General features: G+C 47.3%; 1 protein-coding gene across 1 annotated transcript in view; it reads left to right on the forward strand.

Annotated features, from left to right (window-relative positions):
* The window catches only part of LOC144169978 (solute carrier family 23 member 1-like), a 75,654-nt gene that overhangs the window by 34,761 nt on the left and 20,549 nt on the right, over positions 1 to 20,344 (forward strand). The window contains exons 3-5 of the mRNA XM_077699458.1: positions 15,518 to 15,742; positions 16,414 to 16,587; positions 17,982 to 18,110. Of these exons, the coding sequence (XP_077555584.1) occupies positions 15,518 to 15,742; positions 16,414 to 16,587; positions 17,982 to 18,110 (528 nt within the window). The remainder of the gene's footprint in view (positions 1 to 15,517; positions 15,743 to 16,413; positions 16,588 to 17,981; positions 18,111 to 20,344) is intronic.

A 20,344-nucleotide genomic window follows, 5' to 3' on the forward strand; every position in this document is an offset into this window, starting at 1 on the left:
TCATTAAAGCAAGCATTAGCTGTGGCCTGCTGCGTGGTTATTCTCCTGCTTTTGACCTTCGAGGAAGCACATGCGGCTGAAGGGCGGGCAAAAGAGAAACGCAGTAGCGACTTGTGGATTTTTGTACTCGAGCCTTGGCATCAAAAACAGCCAAATCCTAGCGATGTAACGGCAGGAACGCCGTTCCTGCCGTTCCTTCAAAAACCTAACGAGTTACCGTTACAGTTCCACCGACCAATAATGGAACGGTGGCGTTCCTTCGTTCCTCCAAAAAGGAACTAGTTCCAGGAACGCCGTTCCTTGTAACGCCGTTCCGCACAACACTGGTGACATCCTAGTCCGGTAATACACGCTGTGCTGCTGCGGAAGTGTTACTTCGTACTTGTCAAAGCTCGCGGACAAGCTCTAAATTTGACTTCGGCTGCGGTAGTCAGAATACTGTTGGGAAAATATTAGGTGCGGAGTACCTTAGGACCACACAATGTCCGTCCGCGTCCGTGCGCATAGCATTTACGATCACAAAATATCACACAGGCACCGGCAGGATTCGAGCCTGTGTCTGGTAGACCAGACAGAGTTAGTGTCATTCGTCTGACCCCTTGGGCTACGACCGTGAGTTAGTATCCGAGAGTCAAACGGCTTACTCCCTCGCCTGTAGCGGTGCGGAGTACCTTAGGACCTCCCAATGTCCGTCCGCGTCCATCCGTGCGCACACCACCATCAAGCGAAAGTCAAGCGAAATTCGATTTGATCCGTGAGTTGCAGTTCCATTTAAGGAACAATCAAGGTGCAACTCACGGCTCAACTCAAATGACGGTCGGGGCGCAAATCGGATGTCACTCGGGGCGCAACTTGCATGTCATTTCGAGTCCCCGTACTCAGCACCCTCTCCATCATCCACGGAGTGGAGATGCTGCCATTTTATTCAAAGTTGTTTTGTTAATACAAATAGTTAATAGAATACTTGTGCGTCGGCAATATTTTAAACCTGCACTCAACACGAACAAGAAAGGAAAACTTGTAGCTGTTGTTGCTTCTGTCGTCTGCTACTTGGTCGGCTTTTCGCCTCTATTTGTTTTTGCCTTCTATGCAAGACAGGTGACCTTGCATAGAAACCGCTATCCTGCCTGCTTCGGCGTCGCACCCGAACGCCGCCCAGGGACTTGAATGGTGGCCAAGCAGAGTTGCCAGAGTTATTACCGCGCATATCTTCTTCCGTTATGCGAAATTGCAATTTAAGTTAAACAAACGCGCAAATGGGCACCGGAAGCAACGCTTTTTTCAGGGCACACTGCGTCAAAGGAACCGAGAAGTGTTTCCCACCAGGGCAGGCATGCCCCCTCAAATACTGATAAGGCCATTTTTTCTCCCTCCACGAAGCCGAAGCGCCAGCAATAAATACATCCGGTGGCTTGAAAGTAGGGTTCAGTAATTTGCATCCTCGTGTTGAAGGAGGCGATAATTAAGGACGTGATCGAGGTACAGATAAAATTGGAAAACAGGTTGAGGAAGGTCCACCAGGTTTAAAGAGTTTCTGCAACACTTCCGATAAACGCTTTCACCCTTTCCTTCGCGTCTGGAAGCATTGTGGAAGCTATGATTGTCGCAAGAACGGAGCGGCACTGCGTGATTTGGTCGTCGGAGCAGATACGCCTTCCGTTTCTGCTTTGCTTTTGTGGCTTTCTTTTTATAGTGGCCATTGAATGTGTTTATTGCTGCAACTGAACAAAAGCCGGCCAATAGCCGCAACACTGGTGCCATGACGTCATTAGAAGACTCGAAGAACAATCAGGCCGAGAAAGAGAGAGAAATCTTTTGAGCAAGTTTCTAAGTTACCTGATCGGATAGAGGAAAAATTTCTAGCTGAGAAGTACTGGTCGTGCTTGCTAACTACATTCTGTAAGCATTAAAGACCTAGAAGAAAGTTGAAATAAGTGTTTCAGGGTCCCTTTAGGATTCCATTTCGGGGGAAGTTTTTCAGCGTTTAAAGGGGAAGGTAAAGCGCAGTGTACACCTAAACTCTCGAAACGGAGGCGCAGCAGGGCGGGGGGGGGGGGGATGTAAGCGAGGGAGGAACTGTGTTACAGTTGGAAGAATTACTGAGTCCCTGGAACGCACCCTCCCCTACGTCATTTTCCAGTCTGGCCCATTACCCAGAAAATGGTGCCTCTAAGCTCACGTTTGCTGACACGCAACTCTATCGAAAACGACAAAAAAGAACTCGCTCGTATACGTGTGTCTAAATGTAAGAGGGAGACTCCGCGGGCCATGTTTCGCGCGTACTTTTCACCACACCATTGCAGATGAGGCTGGTATCGTGCTAACACAGAACGCGCACGTGGAGCTGCGAGCTCACGTAGGCGGCACATCCTGCCGGAATGACCATGCTTACGACACCTGCCTAAACCAATAAATCGTGAGCATTCTACCCAACTCTTACTTTCCCGCAATTATCGTCTCGCAGTCTCAAGGCTACCATACAGTCTTGCAGCATATTTCCTTTTCTTTCTTGCTTCTTTCCTCGCCTGGGTTAATCACCAGAAGAAGCCTTAGTCAAGTCTGGGATGAAGTAAACTGGGTTCCGGTTATCGGCGAATCGCGACGAATTATTCGGTGCTTGTTACTTCACCCTCCGTCCATATTTCACGGCCCATGTCGAGCCAGGGAGCCTTGGTCGCACTTGTTTTTTATTCATTTATTTTTTTGGTACAGCGACCTTGTCTGGAGGCCTCAGCGACCCGCGACTGGGCCCACCAGGCTGCTAGCGCACGGGGTCAGCGAACGACGCACGTGCCACATAAGCTCGAAGGAAACCGGATTCCAGCGTCACACGCCACACGCTGCAGTCACGACCGACCAGCTTCTTCAGGCATTCGCGGCTTTTTTTCGTTCCTGGAAGTCGACTGAGCTCCAATATCAGTATTTTTCCATTCAACGCCCATCGCGACATTCTGCTCTTTCAGCTGTATTCTTGCTGGCAGCCTACAGGACGGACACCAACATAGCTGATACGTTGTAAATAACATTGAGTACTCGACGAAGAATGACACCAAGCACTCTTTGCACGTGCATTGCTAGAGCGATATCAGTACAGCCGTTTTGCGAGGCCCTGAAAATGGTATGCAACACTCCACACGGTCATCCTTCCACGATGAACGGACAACGAGGAGTGGTAACTTCGCGAAGCACGGATTTCCATTTTAGTTTACAAGAAGACGCGGGAAAAAAGGAAATGTATCCGCCGTCGTCAGCGGCCAGTGTGCTATCTTGTCTTCCAATCCCATGTTGCGCCTCTTCAGTTCTGGGTTTATTTCTCACCTCACTTCGGTGAAAATGATGCGCAAGTCTTAAAGATAGTCTGGTCTGACGTTTGCCCTACTACGGTGCGGCCGGAAGCAGCGACGCGCAAACCGGATATAAACAGCGTAGACTCCGGAGACATCGACGACGGCAGCAGCGTTCCTTCCGGTGTTTGAGTGCAGTCTGTTCCCACGGAATATACGACTCGTCTGTTGATTCGCTTTCTGTATCCGTTCGTTGTTTGTTTAACGAAATGCTGCTGAACAGTCAAAACATGCGCCCTGTAAATAGCTGCGAACCAGATGACCCTAACTTGACGGTGCAGCAGGATCGTAAACAGCAACAAAATTCTGGAGGGACTGGCAACGGAGGCGGTTAAAGGCTGTTTTCGATAATACCGAGCGACTGCATCGCACTGCAGAGTACCAAAAGCGGGAAAGCATGAATTACTTGCGCATGGTGTCGGTTATTCGAGAGGTTTATATTCACCAGACAATTGTATATTTACAGACAGGCTGTATATGCACCAGACAAGCGCTACTGTATACAATACAGACGTTATACTAAACTATATGCAAATCACTCGTACAGCTATATCATTTTGCTGCACTCGGGCATACCATTTCGTATCCTCTTTTTTGTTGTTGTTTACATCCTCCAATATATTGTGCGCAACAGGTGAGGTGAGGCTGGCTTGGCGTAGATATATATGTTCAAGCCACTTCCGAAGTTCATTCCGAACATTGTCATGCACGTCTTCGCACCGCAGCACTCGAATTTGAGTTCCCGGTCACCCTTATCGCCTCGTCGAAATCCTCCTTACCATCGTTGGTAGCCTCGTCACAGTCCTCATCGAAAAACTTCCCCTCATAGTCCCCACAGAACCATTCCTCACCTTAAATTTGGCAGCATAGTTTCAAGTGTGAAGTTTATTTTCCAACATCGGTGCGCTGGTTTCCACCAGGCGAAATAGCGGTCAGCGACGACTTGAAGGGTGCCGGCAGCCCGTATACACCAGATGTTTGGCAACGGTAAAAGCATACACACGCTAATGTATACCTAAAATTAACAGACGCATACACATGTAAGAACACACCTATGTATGTACGTACAACAATTTATAAGTGCACATACTCTTACGTATGTTTCTAAATAATATTAATCATGGCAGACATAAAGTAACAACAGAAAATTGCATAGATGCAACTAACACAATCCTGAAATATGACATAACCAGCTTTACATTAACCAAAGCATGTTACACTTCACTGTGTGAAACAAAAAAAGCAAAATAAACAATAAAAACCAGCACAAGTGCACAAAATTAAGAATGATTTAGTCACTGCTGCATCATGATTTCACGCAAGAAAAAGAAAACAGTTTTCGCAGTTTCTAGAGCTAAAAAATAAAGCCTTTCACTAATACAGTCAGCGGCATGCCTTAAACCAGTACGCTTTTTTATGTGTCAATGACATCAGAAGTTTGCATGCGAAATAAATAAATAAAATACTCTGCAAACAAATAGCTATCTGGCCACAAAATATTAACACAGATTCGTCTTCGTACATTTGCTATAGTTGATACCATCTTTGTGAAATTTGTTAAAGACGGAGGGCAATGAATATTGCAGGGACTGTAGAAGATACCCGGTGTGCCGAAGGGGAACAAGCCACCTGTCACCGCTGCGTGTGCGAGAGTCGCTTGTTTTAATACGGGACGTTGTTCTAATAAAATTTCTGAATTTGTCATTAGAAAAAAAGTTACGAATTAAGTAGACGGAAATCATTGAAATTCTTTACGCTAACAATTCCCTGTCGAAAAACAGCGGTGCACTAGGGTCTATGAAGGGAAAATTTGAAGTAAACCGAAGTGCACTCTTCTGCAGGCGGAATATTAACCTATCGCAGTTGTTCCCCGCACTATGTGGCAGCAGTTAATGTGGGTAGCAAATTGGGCGTGGTAAATTTTTAGCTTCATATCCTCTGGGATAAAATGGCGACATCGTGATATCGCACCAGGGCTGGATGACAGGGATATAACTATACATTTCAACGTGAGACGTCCATGTCAGGTATTCAGAAAAGGTAACACCCAATACAGTCAAACTCCGCTACAACGAACTCCGCTACAACGAAATTCCCGCTTCAACGAAGGTTTTTCGATTCCCCGCCCGCATCCCATAGGCCCCAATGTATTAAAACTCCCTCCACAACGAACCATTTTTTTTATTGTTCTCCCGGTTCAACGAAATTTTCCCGGTCATTTTCACTGACTGGCTTGTCTCTTTTGACAATGAGATGAAAAGGCAAGACCGCAGTGTTTGCTTGCTGCTGGACAATTGTTCAGCGCATCGCCTGGACGGCAGCGTCAAGCTGACGAACGTTGAGCTGAAGTTTTTCCCGCCCAACTGCACTTCGCTGATCCAGCCTTTAGATCAAGGCGTGATCAACAGCGTGAAGTACGCATACCGGTCAAGGCTCCTTCAGCGAATCCTCCTGAACACCGAGCATGGCCGCGACACCAAAGTTGACTTGTACATGGCTGTACAAATGTTGGCCGCCGCATGGATGTCGACGCGGGGTGAAGTTGTGAAGAACTGTTTCGCGCACGCGGGGTTTCGACCCGAAGAGATGTGTAGTTCAAGTGACGATGCACAAGCTGCCGACGACGTTGGACCGGGGCAAGACGCGACAACGGCCGAAGCATGGGCAGCTCTCGAGGAAGCCGGCATTGTTCCTGAGAACGTAGCATTGAGCGATTACGTAAATGCCGACGCGGACGTGATCGTCTACGAGGAGCTGAGTGATGCCGAGATCCTCAAGAGTGCTCGCGCCGCCTCCGCCTCCGCCGCCGATTCATCCGACGACGAAGAAGTCGGGCATGGTGTTCCGACGGTCCCGACGTCAGTGACCGCGTCGCAGGTCATGGACTCCTTGGACGTTTTACGTAGTTTCCTCGGCGCCCATGACGATGATGTCGCCATGCAGCTCCTCGCAGACTGTGAGCAGCGCATTCTCCCGTTGCTCGTGCGAAAGCGCAAACAGTCAAAAATCAGCGATTTTTTCAAGTTTTGGAAATAAAATGCTCCCAGAGTGTCGTGCATATCCTGTGCATATCCGTCACCGCAAATTAAAATATAAACTCCGCGCTGTGATTTCACGACGCCTGCTTTTGCGCGGATCTCCACGAGTACGACGTGCATATTACAACGCTGGTCTAAGCGCCGCGAGACGCGTTGTGACTGCAAATTACGATATAAACTTTATGCTATAAAAAGGGTGCTATTTTTGGCGGAGCGAGCTCCAAGCAAGTTGGCAACATTGGAGCGAAAAGGTAGGTGGGAGATTTCACGACGCCAGTTAGACGCCTGCCCTGTTTTCTTTATTTACTGATTTTTCCGCGACAACGAAATTCTCGCTACAACGAAATTTTTCGCGATCCCCGTGAATTTCGTTGTAGCGGAGTTTGACTGCATTTTACTTTTGTCAACCATTTTGAACAGGGGTGACCCCTAATGTTAATGTACTTTCCACATTTGTTGCTTCGTTCTTAGCTTTCAATAAGACTGCCTTAGTTTTACCGGCGTTAATTTTAAGACTATTGGAGTTGGACCGTTCGAAAGCTTCAGTAAGTGCTATTTTAGCTTTTAACGTGATTTCTACTATATCACTGCTGGAAACAAAAAGACTGTTGTCGTCTGGATACAACAGAAATGCGGCCAACATGGCGTTCAGAAGCAAAATTGCTCCAAAATATCGATTTCCAAGTCACGATTCGATCAGGTTTTACCTGCACGTTCACGTTTTCGTTTGATTAGTCACTACTTAAACAAAATGCTACGTCAACGGAATAGTCACAACTCTCGGACGACTCAGGCAGTTGCAGCCCTGGCGGAACGCCCTCCTTAATGCTGTCGACCAGCAGTGTACGTTCGTTATCCACACGGTTTATCCCGATTAGCAGAGTGTGGTCGTCTGCGCCTCAAAGTAGCATTTAACAAAATCCGTCTGGTGGCATCACCTCTGTGTCCCCTTTGCGGTGTACGAGAGGACACTGAACACCTGTTCTGTGTTTGTCCACGTTTCTGCTCGGCGCGAATGACGGCGCGAAGTTTTCTACGGGCAAAAAAATATCAGCATGAAGGGCTTTTTAGGCCCCTCAAACAGTGATGACAATGCGGTGCGAGCTCTTGTGCGTTTCTTTAGAGACTCTGAACTCGACTCCAGCTTGTAACTGCCTCTGTCGCTATTTTTTTTTTTGTATATGTGTGTGCGTGTGTCCATGTGATAGATTTTCTTTCGTTTTCTCTTTTCCTATTTGTATTATTCATTTTAGCATTTAACCATCATTGCATGTTCACCGACCATCTGGAGGAGCAAGCCCAGAATTACGCCGGTCTCATAAAAAAATTCTCCGGTCTCATAAAAAAATTACTCCCACCTCCCCTCGCGGGAACCCCTGTGTAATGCGACGCATAGGGGGTTCCGTTGTTGTTTCCGTTAGGTTTATTCTCCTATCGCGTGAAACGTGTCGTGAACCCCCTGCCGCGGATATGACGCAACGTGGCGTGGCTATGGCGCAACACAATCCACTTTAATCCAATCAATTTCAAATCCAATCCAATCCAAGCCAAGCCAAGCCAATCCAATCCAATCTAATCCAATGCCCCTCGCGAGATAGTGTTCGCCATCGGAGAGGAGAGGAAGTGAGCGACGGAGAGCGCAGCTCGCACGGCGAGGAGAATGGGGGAGGGGTGTGGACGGACAACAACGCCGTATGGAGGGACAATGCGAGTGAAAGAGATGCAGTCGCATCTAAAAAATCTCACTCTCTCTCTCTCTCACACATCACAAAAATAACCTAATGAGTATACCTTAAATTTTAATTATTCGGCTTTATCCTTATGTCACCCCCGCTGCTTAGGATAGTGGCTGCGTTCTAAGCTCCTGCGGCTACTTCAACACATACGCGCACGCGGGCATGTTCCTGCGTGTGTGGACTTCAGTGTTTGCTCCCTTTTAAGGCCAGCGACCAACCGTAGATCCCACGTAATGCTTTTTCAGCATAAGGTGCTCGCGCCAGAAGTACAACCTACGCAGAAGGCAGCACCGAATTTTACAATTAAAAAATAATTGTGGCTTATTGCCGTCACGTCCGTTGCAAAGTGCACCGCATAGTAATTTTTCACTTATCTCCGCACAAGTACAGTAAGTAACAGGAAGCAGGAGCGAGAAGCGGCGAGAGCGAAGTGAGCAGCTGAGAATGCGCTGACGCGATCCGGCGGGTGAGGGAAGGAGAGAGAGTTCCCTTCCTCCTCCTTTTCCCCGAGCCATCGTCCTTGACTTACTTTGGCGTTTTCCGTCCTTTCACGGTGTGAGAATACGACTATCTGACGACTGCTTCCTCGCGTGCAAAACGACGTTCAGGAATCGGAGGCGGAGGTGAGAGCGACCAAGCGGCGCCTCGGTGAAAGAGAGAGAGAAAAGAAAGTCTGTGAGCAACGACGCTGTAAAGGTGACAACAGGCTATCTACAATAGATTTCATCCCCTTATCTTGGGTTGGAGGCGGAGGTGAGAGCGACCAAGCGGCGCCTCGGTGAAAGAGAGAGAGAAAAGAAAGTCTGTGAGCAACAACGTGTAAAGATGACAACAGGCTTTCTGCAATAGATTTCATCCCCTTATCTTGGGTTTACTGGCCTTTTTTTAGCAAGAACTGCGTAGATTTGTACATTTGACTCAGTTACATTTTGCCTTTTACTTAGTCTCTCGCCTTCCGTTTGCCGTTAGTAACCACGAACACATGTGGCGTTTTTTTTTTTTTTTCTTAATGAGCGAAATCCACAAACCGCGACTAAGTGAGCTAAAACTGAAGTGACAAGAAAACCTCGGCAACTTTCCCCTAAAAAAGGGGTGGCAAGGAATTAGGGGAGATAACGTCTTGCAAATGTGTACTGCAGATCGTATTTAGTATCGAAAATGAGCCAGATCCTGCTGTGGCACGGATCAAAAATGACCCGAATCCATTTCAGCTCATTTCAACTATTCAGACTGTTTCGTGGGTATTTCCAGAACTTTTGTTTTGCTTTACGGAGCTGACTTTTGATAAAGTCAGGCGGAAATGAAGAAATCGCCGAAAGATTTGTTTCCAGATGTCGGCAACAAAGTGAACGGAATGAAATTGAGGGATGTGAAACAATCATTCCATCTCGTCTCCCCCGTCTCTGCGGAGTAAATCTGGTTATATTTATTTTTTTGCTCCTGTATTTACCTTTTTCGTACTTCACAATATAGCCGCCGCTTACAAGCCCTTGTAAATCTGCACCCCCACCTCCCCTCCTCTGCGGGTACAAGCAACTTCATTAAGGTGAATAAGAAGATATGAGCAGCCTTTTTGTGAAGCGTTTTTGATATTAATGGCAAGGCAATGAAGAGCTTGCTTACTTCGTGAGTGCCTTCAGGCGTGCCCAAGAAAATTACCTTACGGAAGATTTCGAAAAGAGCTGCTAATGCGGCCAATAAGACTCAGCTGCTTTTCGTGTATAGTTGTACTGTTCTTGAAGCCCTGCTTCATATGTATAATGTCTTTTTCGCCAAAAACTTCATCGCTATATTTATGAAGGTCAATTAAAATAAAGTTTTCATAAGAATGACGCCTCAACCTGAGCGTTTCAATTCAATACGAGCGAAATCCAAACTTATCATCCCGATTTTGCTCAAATTCACCGCACAATTTTTAATTACTTATGGCCATTACCTTCCCCTAGCTGACATGTAAAACATATATAATATCTTTGACAGCGCTGCATTTAGACCAGGTAGCAAACGTCCATTTTTTTTCCTCAAATTTGTTTAGGTCGATTTGGCTCATTTCGAAAGAAAACTCATATATCGTACAGGTGGACGCGGCGTTCTCTTTGACCTTTTTCTTTTAGGTATGTTGGCTAAAGTTAAAGTGTGCGCGGGTTGAATTCTTAAGAGCTAATCTTAATGGCACTCTTAGCTCTTCGGGAAGGCAGTGAGACGGTGCGAGCTGCAAGAGATATATCCGAAAAACGAACTGTGCCCTTATTTAAAGACAAAACCAGGATATTTCGTAGCTATCATGTTGTTTTTTACGTGACGGAAGATTCATTCCTCGCTTCAATACGAACGTCTGAAAGGAGAATTTATCTCTTCCGCAGCATTCCTTCCCATCTTCTAGCGAGGAAACTGTCACCAGGTGCATTGTTCCTATATATACGGGCGTTTGCAAGCGCGCGTGTGAGTTCTTTTAATCTGTACCTACTGACGAGCTAGCTGAATTCACCTTCGTCGTCGCGTTGCCGACGCAGTGAGGCACTGACTTTCCAAGAATACTGTGCTGCGCTGCTGCAGAGGGGATCAGAGCTATTCACCTTGTATTGACTATTTTCGTAGTGGCCAGATAGTTTAAATGAGAACAAATCAGACAATGTAGGCGATAGTTTAGATAAAAGCGTTCTCATTTGATTGCTCTAAGTTCTCACCCAACCAGACGGAGTGCTGTAGACGTTCTCAGTCTCAAAATAATGAAGGAAGCTCACACTAACGAGTAAGACTTGAAGGTAGCGAAGCTGTACGCTTCCTTCAAGACAATCACAGAGGTTTAAGTCCACGATTGCAGCCGATTTGCTTCTTCTTCGCTGCCGCGGTGACCTTTACTCCATCTTTGTTGCTATAAGTGTGAGCTTCTTTCCTTTTTTTTTTTTTGAAGTAACAATAATCGGACGTCACCTTGGAGGGACGTAGGCTATGGCGTGTCTTTTTCAGTCCGAGCAAGAGTTGCCATGGTTACGGCAAACGCTGGAGTTCTTTTTTTTTTTTTTGCCAATCTTGGCCAATCTCCCTAAATGGGAATGCTTAGATTCACAAACGTACGCCGGGGGCGCTGGGCGTTCACCGCGAGGCACGCACTCACGAGCGCTGGGCATTTTCTTGGTTTTTTGAACTGCCGGGGCGGTCGCTGCAATCTTGGTCAATCTCCCTAAGTGGGTGTGCTTGGCTTGACAAACGTGCGCAGCGGACGCTGGGCGGTCGTCGCGAGGCACGCAAACACGAGCACTAGGCATTTCCTTTGTTTCGTTAACTGCCGGGCGGTCGCCGCGAGGCCCGCGCTCACATGCGCGCGCCCGGAAATTTCTTGGTATTTTCATCTGCGGACACAAAAAATTGCAATTTGCAAAACTTCGCTGTTAATAAATGAGATATTGTAGGACCTCATGAAAATAGTGCGCAGATCTCCACAACAGCCTAAGCAGCTTGTGTTAAAACAACTTAGAGCAGTGGACGCATTTAAATCAGACGCTTTGACAACATTTCTTTAAGTACTTCTACGGGACCGGCGCCTCGCTGTAGCAGAAGGGCCGTTACAACCGACACGCGAATATATATATATATATATATATATATATATATATATATATATATATATATATATATATTGGCAGAGCAGCACAAATATAAAACAAAGGCGAACCATCACGTGTATTAAAAACTACAAAAACCGATTACTGGAATGATAAAGCCACACCTATATAAGAAATCCACGACAAATACGGAAGTCCCCGTGGGTCGTCTTAACTGTAATGCTCCAGAATGACCAATCAAAGTGGCCTAGTGTGCAAATTTGGTGAATGACATGGCCGAGCATTCAATTTAATCTGCGCTAGGACATTGCGCAATGCAAAGCGTTTTGCAGGTGTTGCGCGTTGTCCTTGCGCACAAGTGTTATTTTAGTCAAATCATATGTTGGGCCACGTAATTCGCCGAATTCGCACGCCAGGCAACTTCTATTCGTTATTCTTTAGCATTGTGGTGAAGACGCTGCACGGGCCGGGACTTCATAGAGTGTATAAGTTCATGGGCGCCCAGGACAACGCTAACCTTTGTCTTGAAGATCAAGCTTACACGCCCTTCTCTTACGTGTCACCTAAGACCCCTGCGCACGGGATAACGTATACATGACCCGGTCGGTGAGGCTCGGGAAAAACAACCATAACGCGCGCCAACTTATGTAATACCATGTGAAACGCGATGGATATGTGGAACTACCGCGACCTTGGTTGCAATCTTTTGTGAACCTTTTCCGTAGACATGTTGTGCACTTTTCTAAATTACTATCTAGACTCACAAGCCGGACCTTCTCCTTGGGGTGATAGCATCCGCGACAAACAAGTTACAGGATGCTCTTTCTAGTTATCGTTAGTCGCGCCTGGGACCCCCTTCTTTTCGCGGAAGCGTCTGGGGAAGTTGCTGAATTCTAATGCGAAACCGTGGCGCGTGTATTTCCTCCACCGCCGTACGAACTCGTTTGTGGGAGCGGATGTGGCGCCTCCGTGGAGCCATTTTCTAGTCAGCTTTTTTTGTTGTTGTTGTTGTATACTGTGTACGCGGTCCAGCGCCCCTTCAAAGGAGCCCTGTGATTCTCTGAAATCTGTCACGCACTTTTCTTTAGTTGGCCGCTGCAGTTCCTGCGTTCCCATGCAGCGATTCGAAGTGACAGAAAAACCTGATTCCGGCGCCATAAACACAACACACGGATAAATTGTACGAGCCCACCACACTGCAGGAAATAGAAACTACCGCCCGAGCCAGACATTTATCCTTATGTGACACAACAAAGAATTCCACCAGTAGTTACGGGCTTATGCGTTAGTAAACGTTACTAAGAGCTAGAGCGCCGTGTTTTATACTTACAATCCGCAATTATTGTGGGGTTTTGATGTGCGCCAGGGTAAACTTCCGTTTCATATTTTCGCGCTTTTCTAAGTGTACGTTCCCGACATTTGTGTAATACTAAATAGTCAGTTGCGAAGCAGTGCTTCTCCCGCTCTGCCTTTTCAGTTGTTCGTGTTTCTTGCAAAGTACACAATGAAGCTTAAAGGGGCCAAGCAGACAAAATGCAAGTTTGGTTCATCCGAAAGATTGCCTGGTTAGAACAACACTGACACCACTTTGAACGCAAATTTCACGCAAATAAACTACATAATTAGGAAAAAGAATAAAATGGTCACGCCACAGAATAGCTCATTTACCGCGATAGAACCTATGACGTTGTTGGACCTCTGGGTCCGCCAGCTGCTGCGCGATGCTCAGGAAGGGGAGCGACACGTCGTGATCCGATGAGGCTTTAATGGAAACAAGAAGAAGAAGTGGAGCGAGCCGACGCAGCCACGAGAGCATGCGGCAGCTCGTGAAAAGCAGCATGAAATGATGATGATAAGTGTCTTCTGCTAGGAGCGAGGAAGTCACAACAGTCTCCCCCGCCGACAGATGACGCTAGGTGGCTTCCAAAGGGTGGAGTAGCTAGCTGTACGGGGCGCTTGACGGTAATGCCGCAGGGCAAACGGAGATAGCAGGATCTGACAATGCCGTCTCGTCCGGCGATCAACTCTTCGATTCGCGCCAAAGTCCACAGTTGTCTTGGACGCTGTCGTTCACCTAGTAGAACAATACGGTCCTTCAATAAATCTGTCCTTTTAGCTTTGTTGGATGAGAAATTCCGAAGCTCATTAAGGTACTCTTTTAACCAACGTGACCAGAAGGCTTGCAAATCTTCTTCTCTTTTGCGCCAAAGATTCTTTAGTTGATCGGTGGTCGAGTCGGTGTTGATTGTTGGATCGTACGGTGGTAATGCTGTCAGTCGCCTTCCGACGAGAAAGTCTGCTGGAGACAGAGGATATGGTTCCTCAACGTCATTGAAAACGTAAGTTAAAGGCCGCGAATTCACGACGGCCTCCACTTCTGTTAGTAGCGTGGACAACTCTGTCTCATTTACAAGCCGCCGTCCAAGCATCTTCTTTAAACAGACGTATTATGGGAGGCTGTGCGATTGGTCGGTGCCGGGAATAGCAAACGCAAGTTAGGCAGGGCTTTTAGGCTCGCAGAACGAGCTAGTTTTGCTTAAATGTAATTTATATTAATTTTATAGCAGTAAACAATGGAAGTTACGAAAGTACACGTAAACATAAAATACCCAGCGCGCTCTTACTGCTATTGGTACTGCGCGCACTATGGTTTTTATATCTGCACAGCCGCCCGGTGCTTTGGGGTTGTCTCACACCACCCTTGCCGATTGGCCTAAGCGACATTGTCTTACATGACGCTGTTTGTCTAGAATACCCGTGTTTCGTTAAAGGGTTACTTCCATGGTCGTAACAAAAACAACCTGAATACAAATACGGTCAGCAACAAAGCGAGGGCGGACAGCAGTCCTGCACGTGGCGTCATCTGGGGGGACTGACGGTAAACTAGACATTGCGGAGTACGCTGCAGAGTGAACGGCGTACTAACGTTCGCTTGAAGACCTGTCTTTTTTTCTTCATTGCAGACGTCACGAAACACACGATTTGGCGGGAGAATCAAAATTTGAACTGAAGTTGATTGATTTCTTAGTGAATAAATCATCGTTTGCTGCCGAACAAGCGCTGCGGGCACAAGCTCTACCGCTAATAGGGCTGGCCTCTTCAGCTTTCATTAAAGGCTCTCTCTCTCTCTCTCCTCTCTCTCTCTCTCTCTCTCTCTCTCTCTCTCTCTCTCTCTCTCTCTCTCTCTCTCTCTCTCTCTCTCTCTCTCTCTCTCTCTCTCTCTCTCTCTCTCTCTAAAACACCAGATCTTTAGAATAAAACAAACTTTTAAATTGTCTGAATGGTCCCTTTAAAGGGACGCTGAAGTGGGTTTGTCGAAGTTTGATTTATTTGCTTCATTGGGCAGTTTAACCCGCATAATTCGCTATAATTTCACTATTTAATGGACGCCTAGAGTACTAGTTCATCTGTAATGGGCGCCGGGAGAGAAAACAGCATGCGCCATTCGCGGCTGCCTATCCTACTACCATGATGACGCCACACGGATTTGCAATATGTTGTATAGGGCCATCTAAGCTAAATGCTAAATGCTGGGAAAACGCTAAACGTAGACCTGCCGACTTGCCAGTGTGCCTTCACAACTTACGTCAGCAAATCGGCGGGGATGAGGGTGCGAGAGAAACAGCGCTTTCGAAAACCCATTTCCCATTTAAGAAATGCGCGTATGGTCAGCCGGAAAATGTTAGAATGCGGTCTACCCAGCATAGACTTTAATCTAGTAAGGACTGTTTACAACTAACTTCAGCGTTCTTTTGAGTGCGATTCTATATCGGTGCAAGTTTATCTACGTACGTACGTGTAGACTGAAAGCAACCTTTCGTTTTCCCGTGCAGGAGCCGATCCCTCTGAAGAGCCCAGCTGAGCATGGCCTATCCAACGGCTCAAACGGAACCACCGCGTTCGGCAATGGAAACTTGCACACCGGCAACGGGAAGCTCAACGGCACCTCGGTACTGGTGGCGACCCCTCCGGAGACCAAAAAGGACAAGGGCGCGGGCGTCCTGTACAAGGTCAACGACACGCCGCCGTGGTACCTATGCCTCGTGCTGGGATTCCAGGTACGCGACTGCTTATCACATCATCGGAACAGTTTTAATGGGGCATAAGTTACCCTGAACGCGTTGCTGCCGATCTCATAGACGTCTGGGTGTGTGTTCCCTCAATGTGTCGCGATGCAGGAATATGCGCGCCATTGGTTAATAATTTTGCTGCAGGTGTTAGCCCAGAATAACATTCCCGTCATTACTGGTCTTGCTTTCATTTCTTGTGGCAGCATTTACACGTCTCCTACGATTCTTTATTGTTTTCGTGTTTAACGAAGATCGTTTGCGCCGTCATACTCACGCACTCTCTCACTGCAAAGGAGCGATTTACAGCTGTATTACGTACATTGTAATTTTATTTATTTTTTTTCTAACAGCGGAGCCATAAGATGGAGACACAACCGTGTTATAGAGCGAGTAGATATTGATTAACCGTAAGCTCTTAATTATTCTTTGTAGTCAATGAATATATTTAAGGGACGGGTTATGACAGCTAGGCTTTCGAGGAAGAAGGCGCAAATCAACGACAGGCATTTGTAGAAAGCAGTGGAGTATTTAAATCAAAAGGCCTTACAGCAAACGGCGGCGCCATTTGGTATCCGGGACCGTCTGCGAAGTTGGGTTTTCTCTAAGATCTGCGTTGCTTCTCGGCACATCCCCCGACCTTGCGCTACCTGTGGTTGCAGCACTACCTGACTATGATGGGCGGCACGGTGAGCTACCCGTTCCTTCTGGCGCCGTACCTGTGCATCGGCGAAGACGACCCCGCCAGGGCACAGCTCATCTCCACCATCCTGTTCGTTTCCGGCCTGGGCACGCTGCTGCAAGCGACGCTTGGTGTGCGGCTGCCCGTCATCCAGGTATGCACTTTCTATCGCTTTCCTAACGGTGCACTCGGCGCTGTTTAGGTCGTCCTGTTACGCAGCCTCACTTGTTCGAAACTTCACCGCTGAGATACCGAGCAGAGACCGCGTGAACCATTGCACCAGCTTTCGTTACAACGGCACCCACGTCAGTTTCGGCTCGCGTTCCCAGCAGGTATATTCCGAGCCGGAGTGATTTCTGTTCCCACGGCAAATATGGATCATTCCTTGCCTTCTTGTGTGCAAGCAGCGGGAAAACTATCCTCCGTGCACCTTTGCAGTTTCGCAAGGGACTGCAAAGTGCACACAAAAAAGCATTTGTGCATATTTCGTACATAAATACATATACACTTCAAACACAGTTAACGGTTTACGTGATACTATCGCTGTTGCTATCACTTTGAATTTTAGTCTCCATACGATTAAGAAGCGCGAACTTCTCGCTACAATCAAATAATCTGGTAATTTGAAAGGTAGGGGCTTGACTGGAATTTTCCAGAGACCTAAACCAGAGTATGGCTAAGAAAAATGAGCACACCAAGTATAAGAGTGGGGCTTGGTGTTCGGAAGCGTGCAAATAATCATTTAAATGCACCCGCACGGGATTTCGTGATTTTCACAAGCAGAACACACAAACCGGACGTTCTGTACACAACATATTTGAGGTGGCAGGGGGGGAAGGGGGGGGGGGGGCTGAAACAGCTCCTCGCGTCAAGCGAGTAAGTGGTCGAGCACTTCATCTAATGCGTCAACAGCGCGCGCAACAGGCGCCATCGAATAAGTCTCCGAAGCGGGAATACTCGCGGTTAGAGCGAGTAGCTTGACGTAATTGGAGAGAGAGAGAGAGAGAGAGAGAGAGAGAGAGAGAGAGAGAGAGAGAGAGAGAGAGAGAGAGAGAGAGAGAGAGAGAGAGAGAGAGAGAGAGAGAGAGAGAGAGAGAGAGAGAGAGAGAGAGAGAGAGAGAGAGAGAGAGAGAGAGAGAGAACAAAAGGGTTAGTGCAACTTGGTGGCCGAAGATCGTAGTGCTTCGGTGACAATGGCTGCCGGACAACCACTAAAATCACGGTCTTGCGTTTTGGCCTGTTTTGGATTTGTTTTGGCTACAGCACACGTCGCGTCTGAACCAACAACGATCACGTCAGTGTGTGGTTTTGCTATCATCAGTTCGCGAACAACCAATCTCATTTAGAGCGATCGATAAGTAAAGATGATCGAAAGCATTTCGGCGTCCATCATTTTCCGCTCTTCAAATGAAAACGAATTTACTACACGAGGGCATTTCTCAGACAGCGGTAACAATAGCGGCTGCTCGAGCTGTTCGCGTCCTGGACGCCGAGATTCGAACGGCTCCAACCCCGTGTCGGTCTTTACTAAATTTTGTTCACGCGCAGGGTTCGACGTTCGCGCACCTGGTGCCCATCCTGGCCGTCCTTCAGCTGCCGCAGTGGAAGTGTCCCGCGTCCTCGGAGGACGCGGCCGCTTCGTCCATCGGCAGCGACTGGAGGCCGCGCATGCTCGAGGTATGCCCCGCGAGGCCGTCGTCATAACGGCCTCTCCACCTTTCATCGCTGCGACGGCCTTTCATCGTTAGAGTGACTTCGACTTGCGTAGCTAGCGCCAGCAACGTACTGCGTATATCTCAGAAATAAAAAAAAATGTTCTGCCTGTCAAGAAGTTGCGGGATGTACGCCGGCGTTTATGGCGTGTGTACCGGGTCTATGTCGAAGACTGGGTCTTGCTCGCCTACTTTCAAATGTTGCGTGGCCATTTTTCCACGAGAATTTGTCCTTCCATAGTCGCAATTACCCTCTCAAAGAGTCCTATTCAACTTGTTGTATGTAGTCCGGCGCGTACGTCCATGCTTTCCGTTCATCTAGAGCACCATGACAATTGGGTAGTGAACAGAGCCCAAGAGTGTCGCGAACTGGGCCAGTTGGTACAGATTCATAGTGGTGAAACAGCGCGCAAAAAACCAGGACAGAAGCGCTCGTGTTGTTGTCCTCTTCTTTCTGTCCTGGTTTTTTGCGCGCTGTTTCACCACTACGAAAGAGCCCAAGAGGTCTGGTCCGGAGCTCCAGCCCACACGTGTTCTGTCCAGGATATTGCCCCTTTGACCATCGTGGAGCCAGTGAGACATTGAGGAAGTTTGTAAAAATCAGGGGCGTCATCTCCAATGCATCATGGGGCCGCGGGCCACTGGCTCCGGGGGACTAATCCTACCGGGTTCCGAGAAACTGCCGGTACGGTTGATTTCTCATGCGGTCTGCGTGAGTGAAAAAATAATGAAAAAATGTGGTTGATTCTTCTGCCACAGGAATCGGTAAAACATGAAAGTGAAATGTGCAGCGAAATCTGCAGCGAAATCTACTGCTGAGCATGATTTGCGGGTCGGCGGCTGTCTTGTGGGTGTGCTTGGCGAGCGACGTCCTGTGGCGGGTCGCTTCGGCAAAGGTGTACTGGCTTCATTTCAGTGAAATCTTGGTGTATACATCCCGGCATAAAACACTTTCGTACGAAAGTGTAAAAAATATAAAACCCGAAAACGAACAACCCTAAGTATACGTACTATTTGGTTCTAAAGGTTGCTTCCCCGCAAAAAGACCCTGTGTGCAGGGGTGCGCCCTTTACAGGACGCTCGCTTCGCTGTACTGGCGTCATTTCCATGACAGATATGACATCACTCAAATGTTTCCATGACAGATATGACATCACTCAAATGTTTGTGTATCCCGGAATAAAACACTTTTGTGTTAAAACAGCCCGGGAAGCCAATAACGCGAGACCGCATGAGAAATAAACACCACGGGAATCTTTCCGGCACCCAGAAGGATGTGCAACCGAGGTTGTGGCCACTGCAGAAGGCAGTCAGTGGATACCGTTGTCGAATGTGCGTTAAAATTTAATTCTGCCATTTTACTCCAGTAATAAAAGCGTTAGTAGGAAAGTAGTACACTTCACAGTGAACACTTCGCGCTTACTGTAAAGGTGTTGTGAGAGGAAAAAAGAGTAATATATTAAAACATGTTTGCCATCATTATATTAACAGTAACATAAATACCAGTAATGATAATAAGCGATCTATTTTATTGAGTGGCGATGGCTCTAAACGTAGGGTATGTGCTCACCTAACCTTATTTCTTACTGGAGTGCGTTTTCCGAATAAAATTAAGTTGTCTTCGGGCAAAGCATAATTATGAAAGCAGGTGTCATTCCAAAGTAACTTAGGATGGTATACTAAACGTGAACCCTTTAGTGTCGCCCCAAGTTTCCCTTGAATACGTGTAGGCGCCGCTCGCACATAAAAAAATGAAGAAACAAGAAAGAAACATCATGTACCTGCAAAAAAAAAAACGCACAAGTGCCTTATTTTCTGCAACACATATGGCGTGTTGCGCAGTATTTTCGCTAGGGCATTTCGAACTTCTCGCCTCTTTTATCTCCGTGTCTGCCGACGCTTATATTTCTCCTGCCCCAGCCGCAACCTGTTGCAGCGCGAGCGAACGTTTTTTGTTATTTTTTAACCGGTTTCAGGTGTCACGACGTATGAGAACGGCGTCCTAATTCCGGGTCTCCATTTTCAGCGTGGCGCACTTTTTACCCTTCCCCCTTTTTTTGTTTTTTTGTTTCCTGGTCATGCTATTTCTGCGCGACTTTAGCTTCGCTGCCGGTTTCCCGCCGTGAAAGTAATGAACCTGAAAGTGCTGCTGGCGCCTGCTTCTCGTTCCGGTGGCATTTCACAAGAAACGCCTACAGC

The sequence above is a fragment of the Haemaphysalis longicornis genome, unplaced genomic scaffold, assembly GCF_048455015.1.
Source record: "Haemaphysalis longicornis isolate Haplotype H1 unplaced genomic scaffold, Haemaphysalis longicornis Haplotype H1 scaffold_2, whole genome shotgun sequence".
Lineage (NCBI taxonomy): Eukaryota > Metazoa > Arthropoda > Arachnida > Ixodida > Ixodidae > Haemaphysalis > Haemaphysalis longicornis.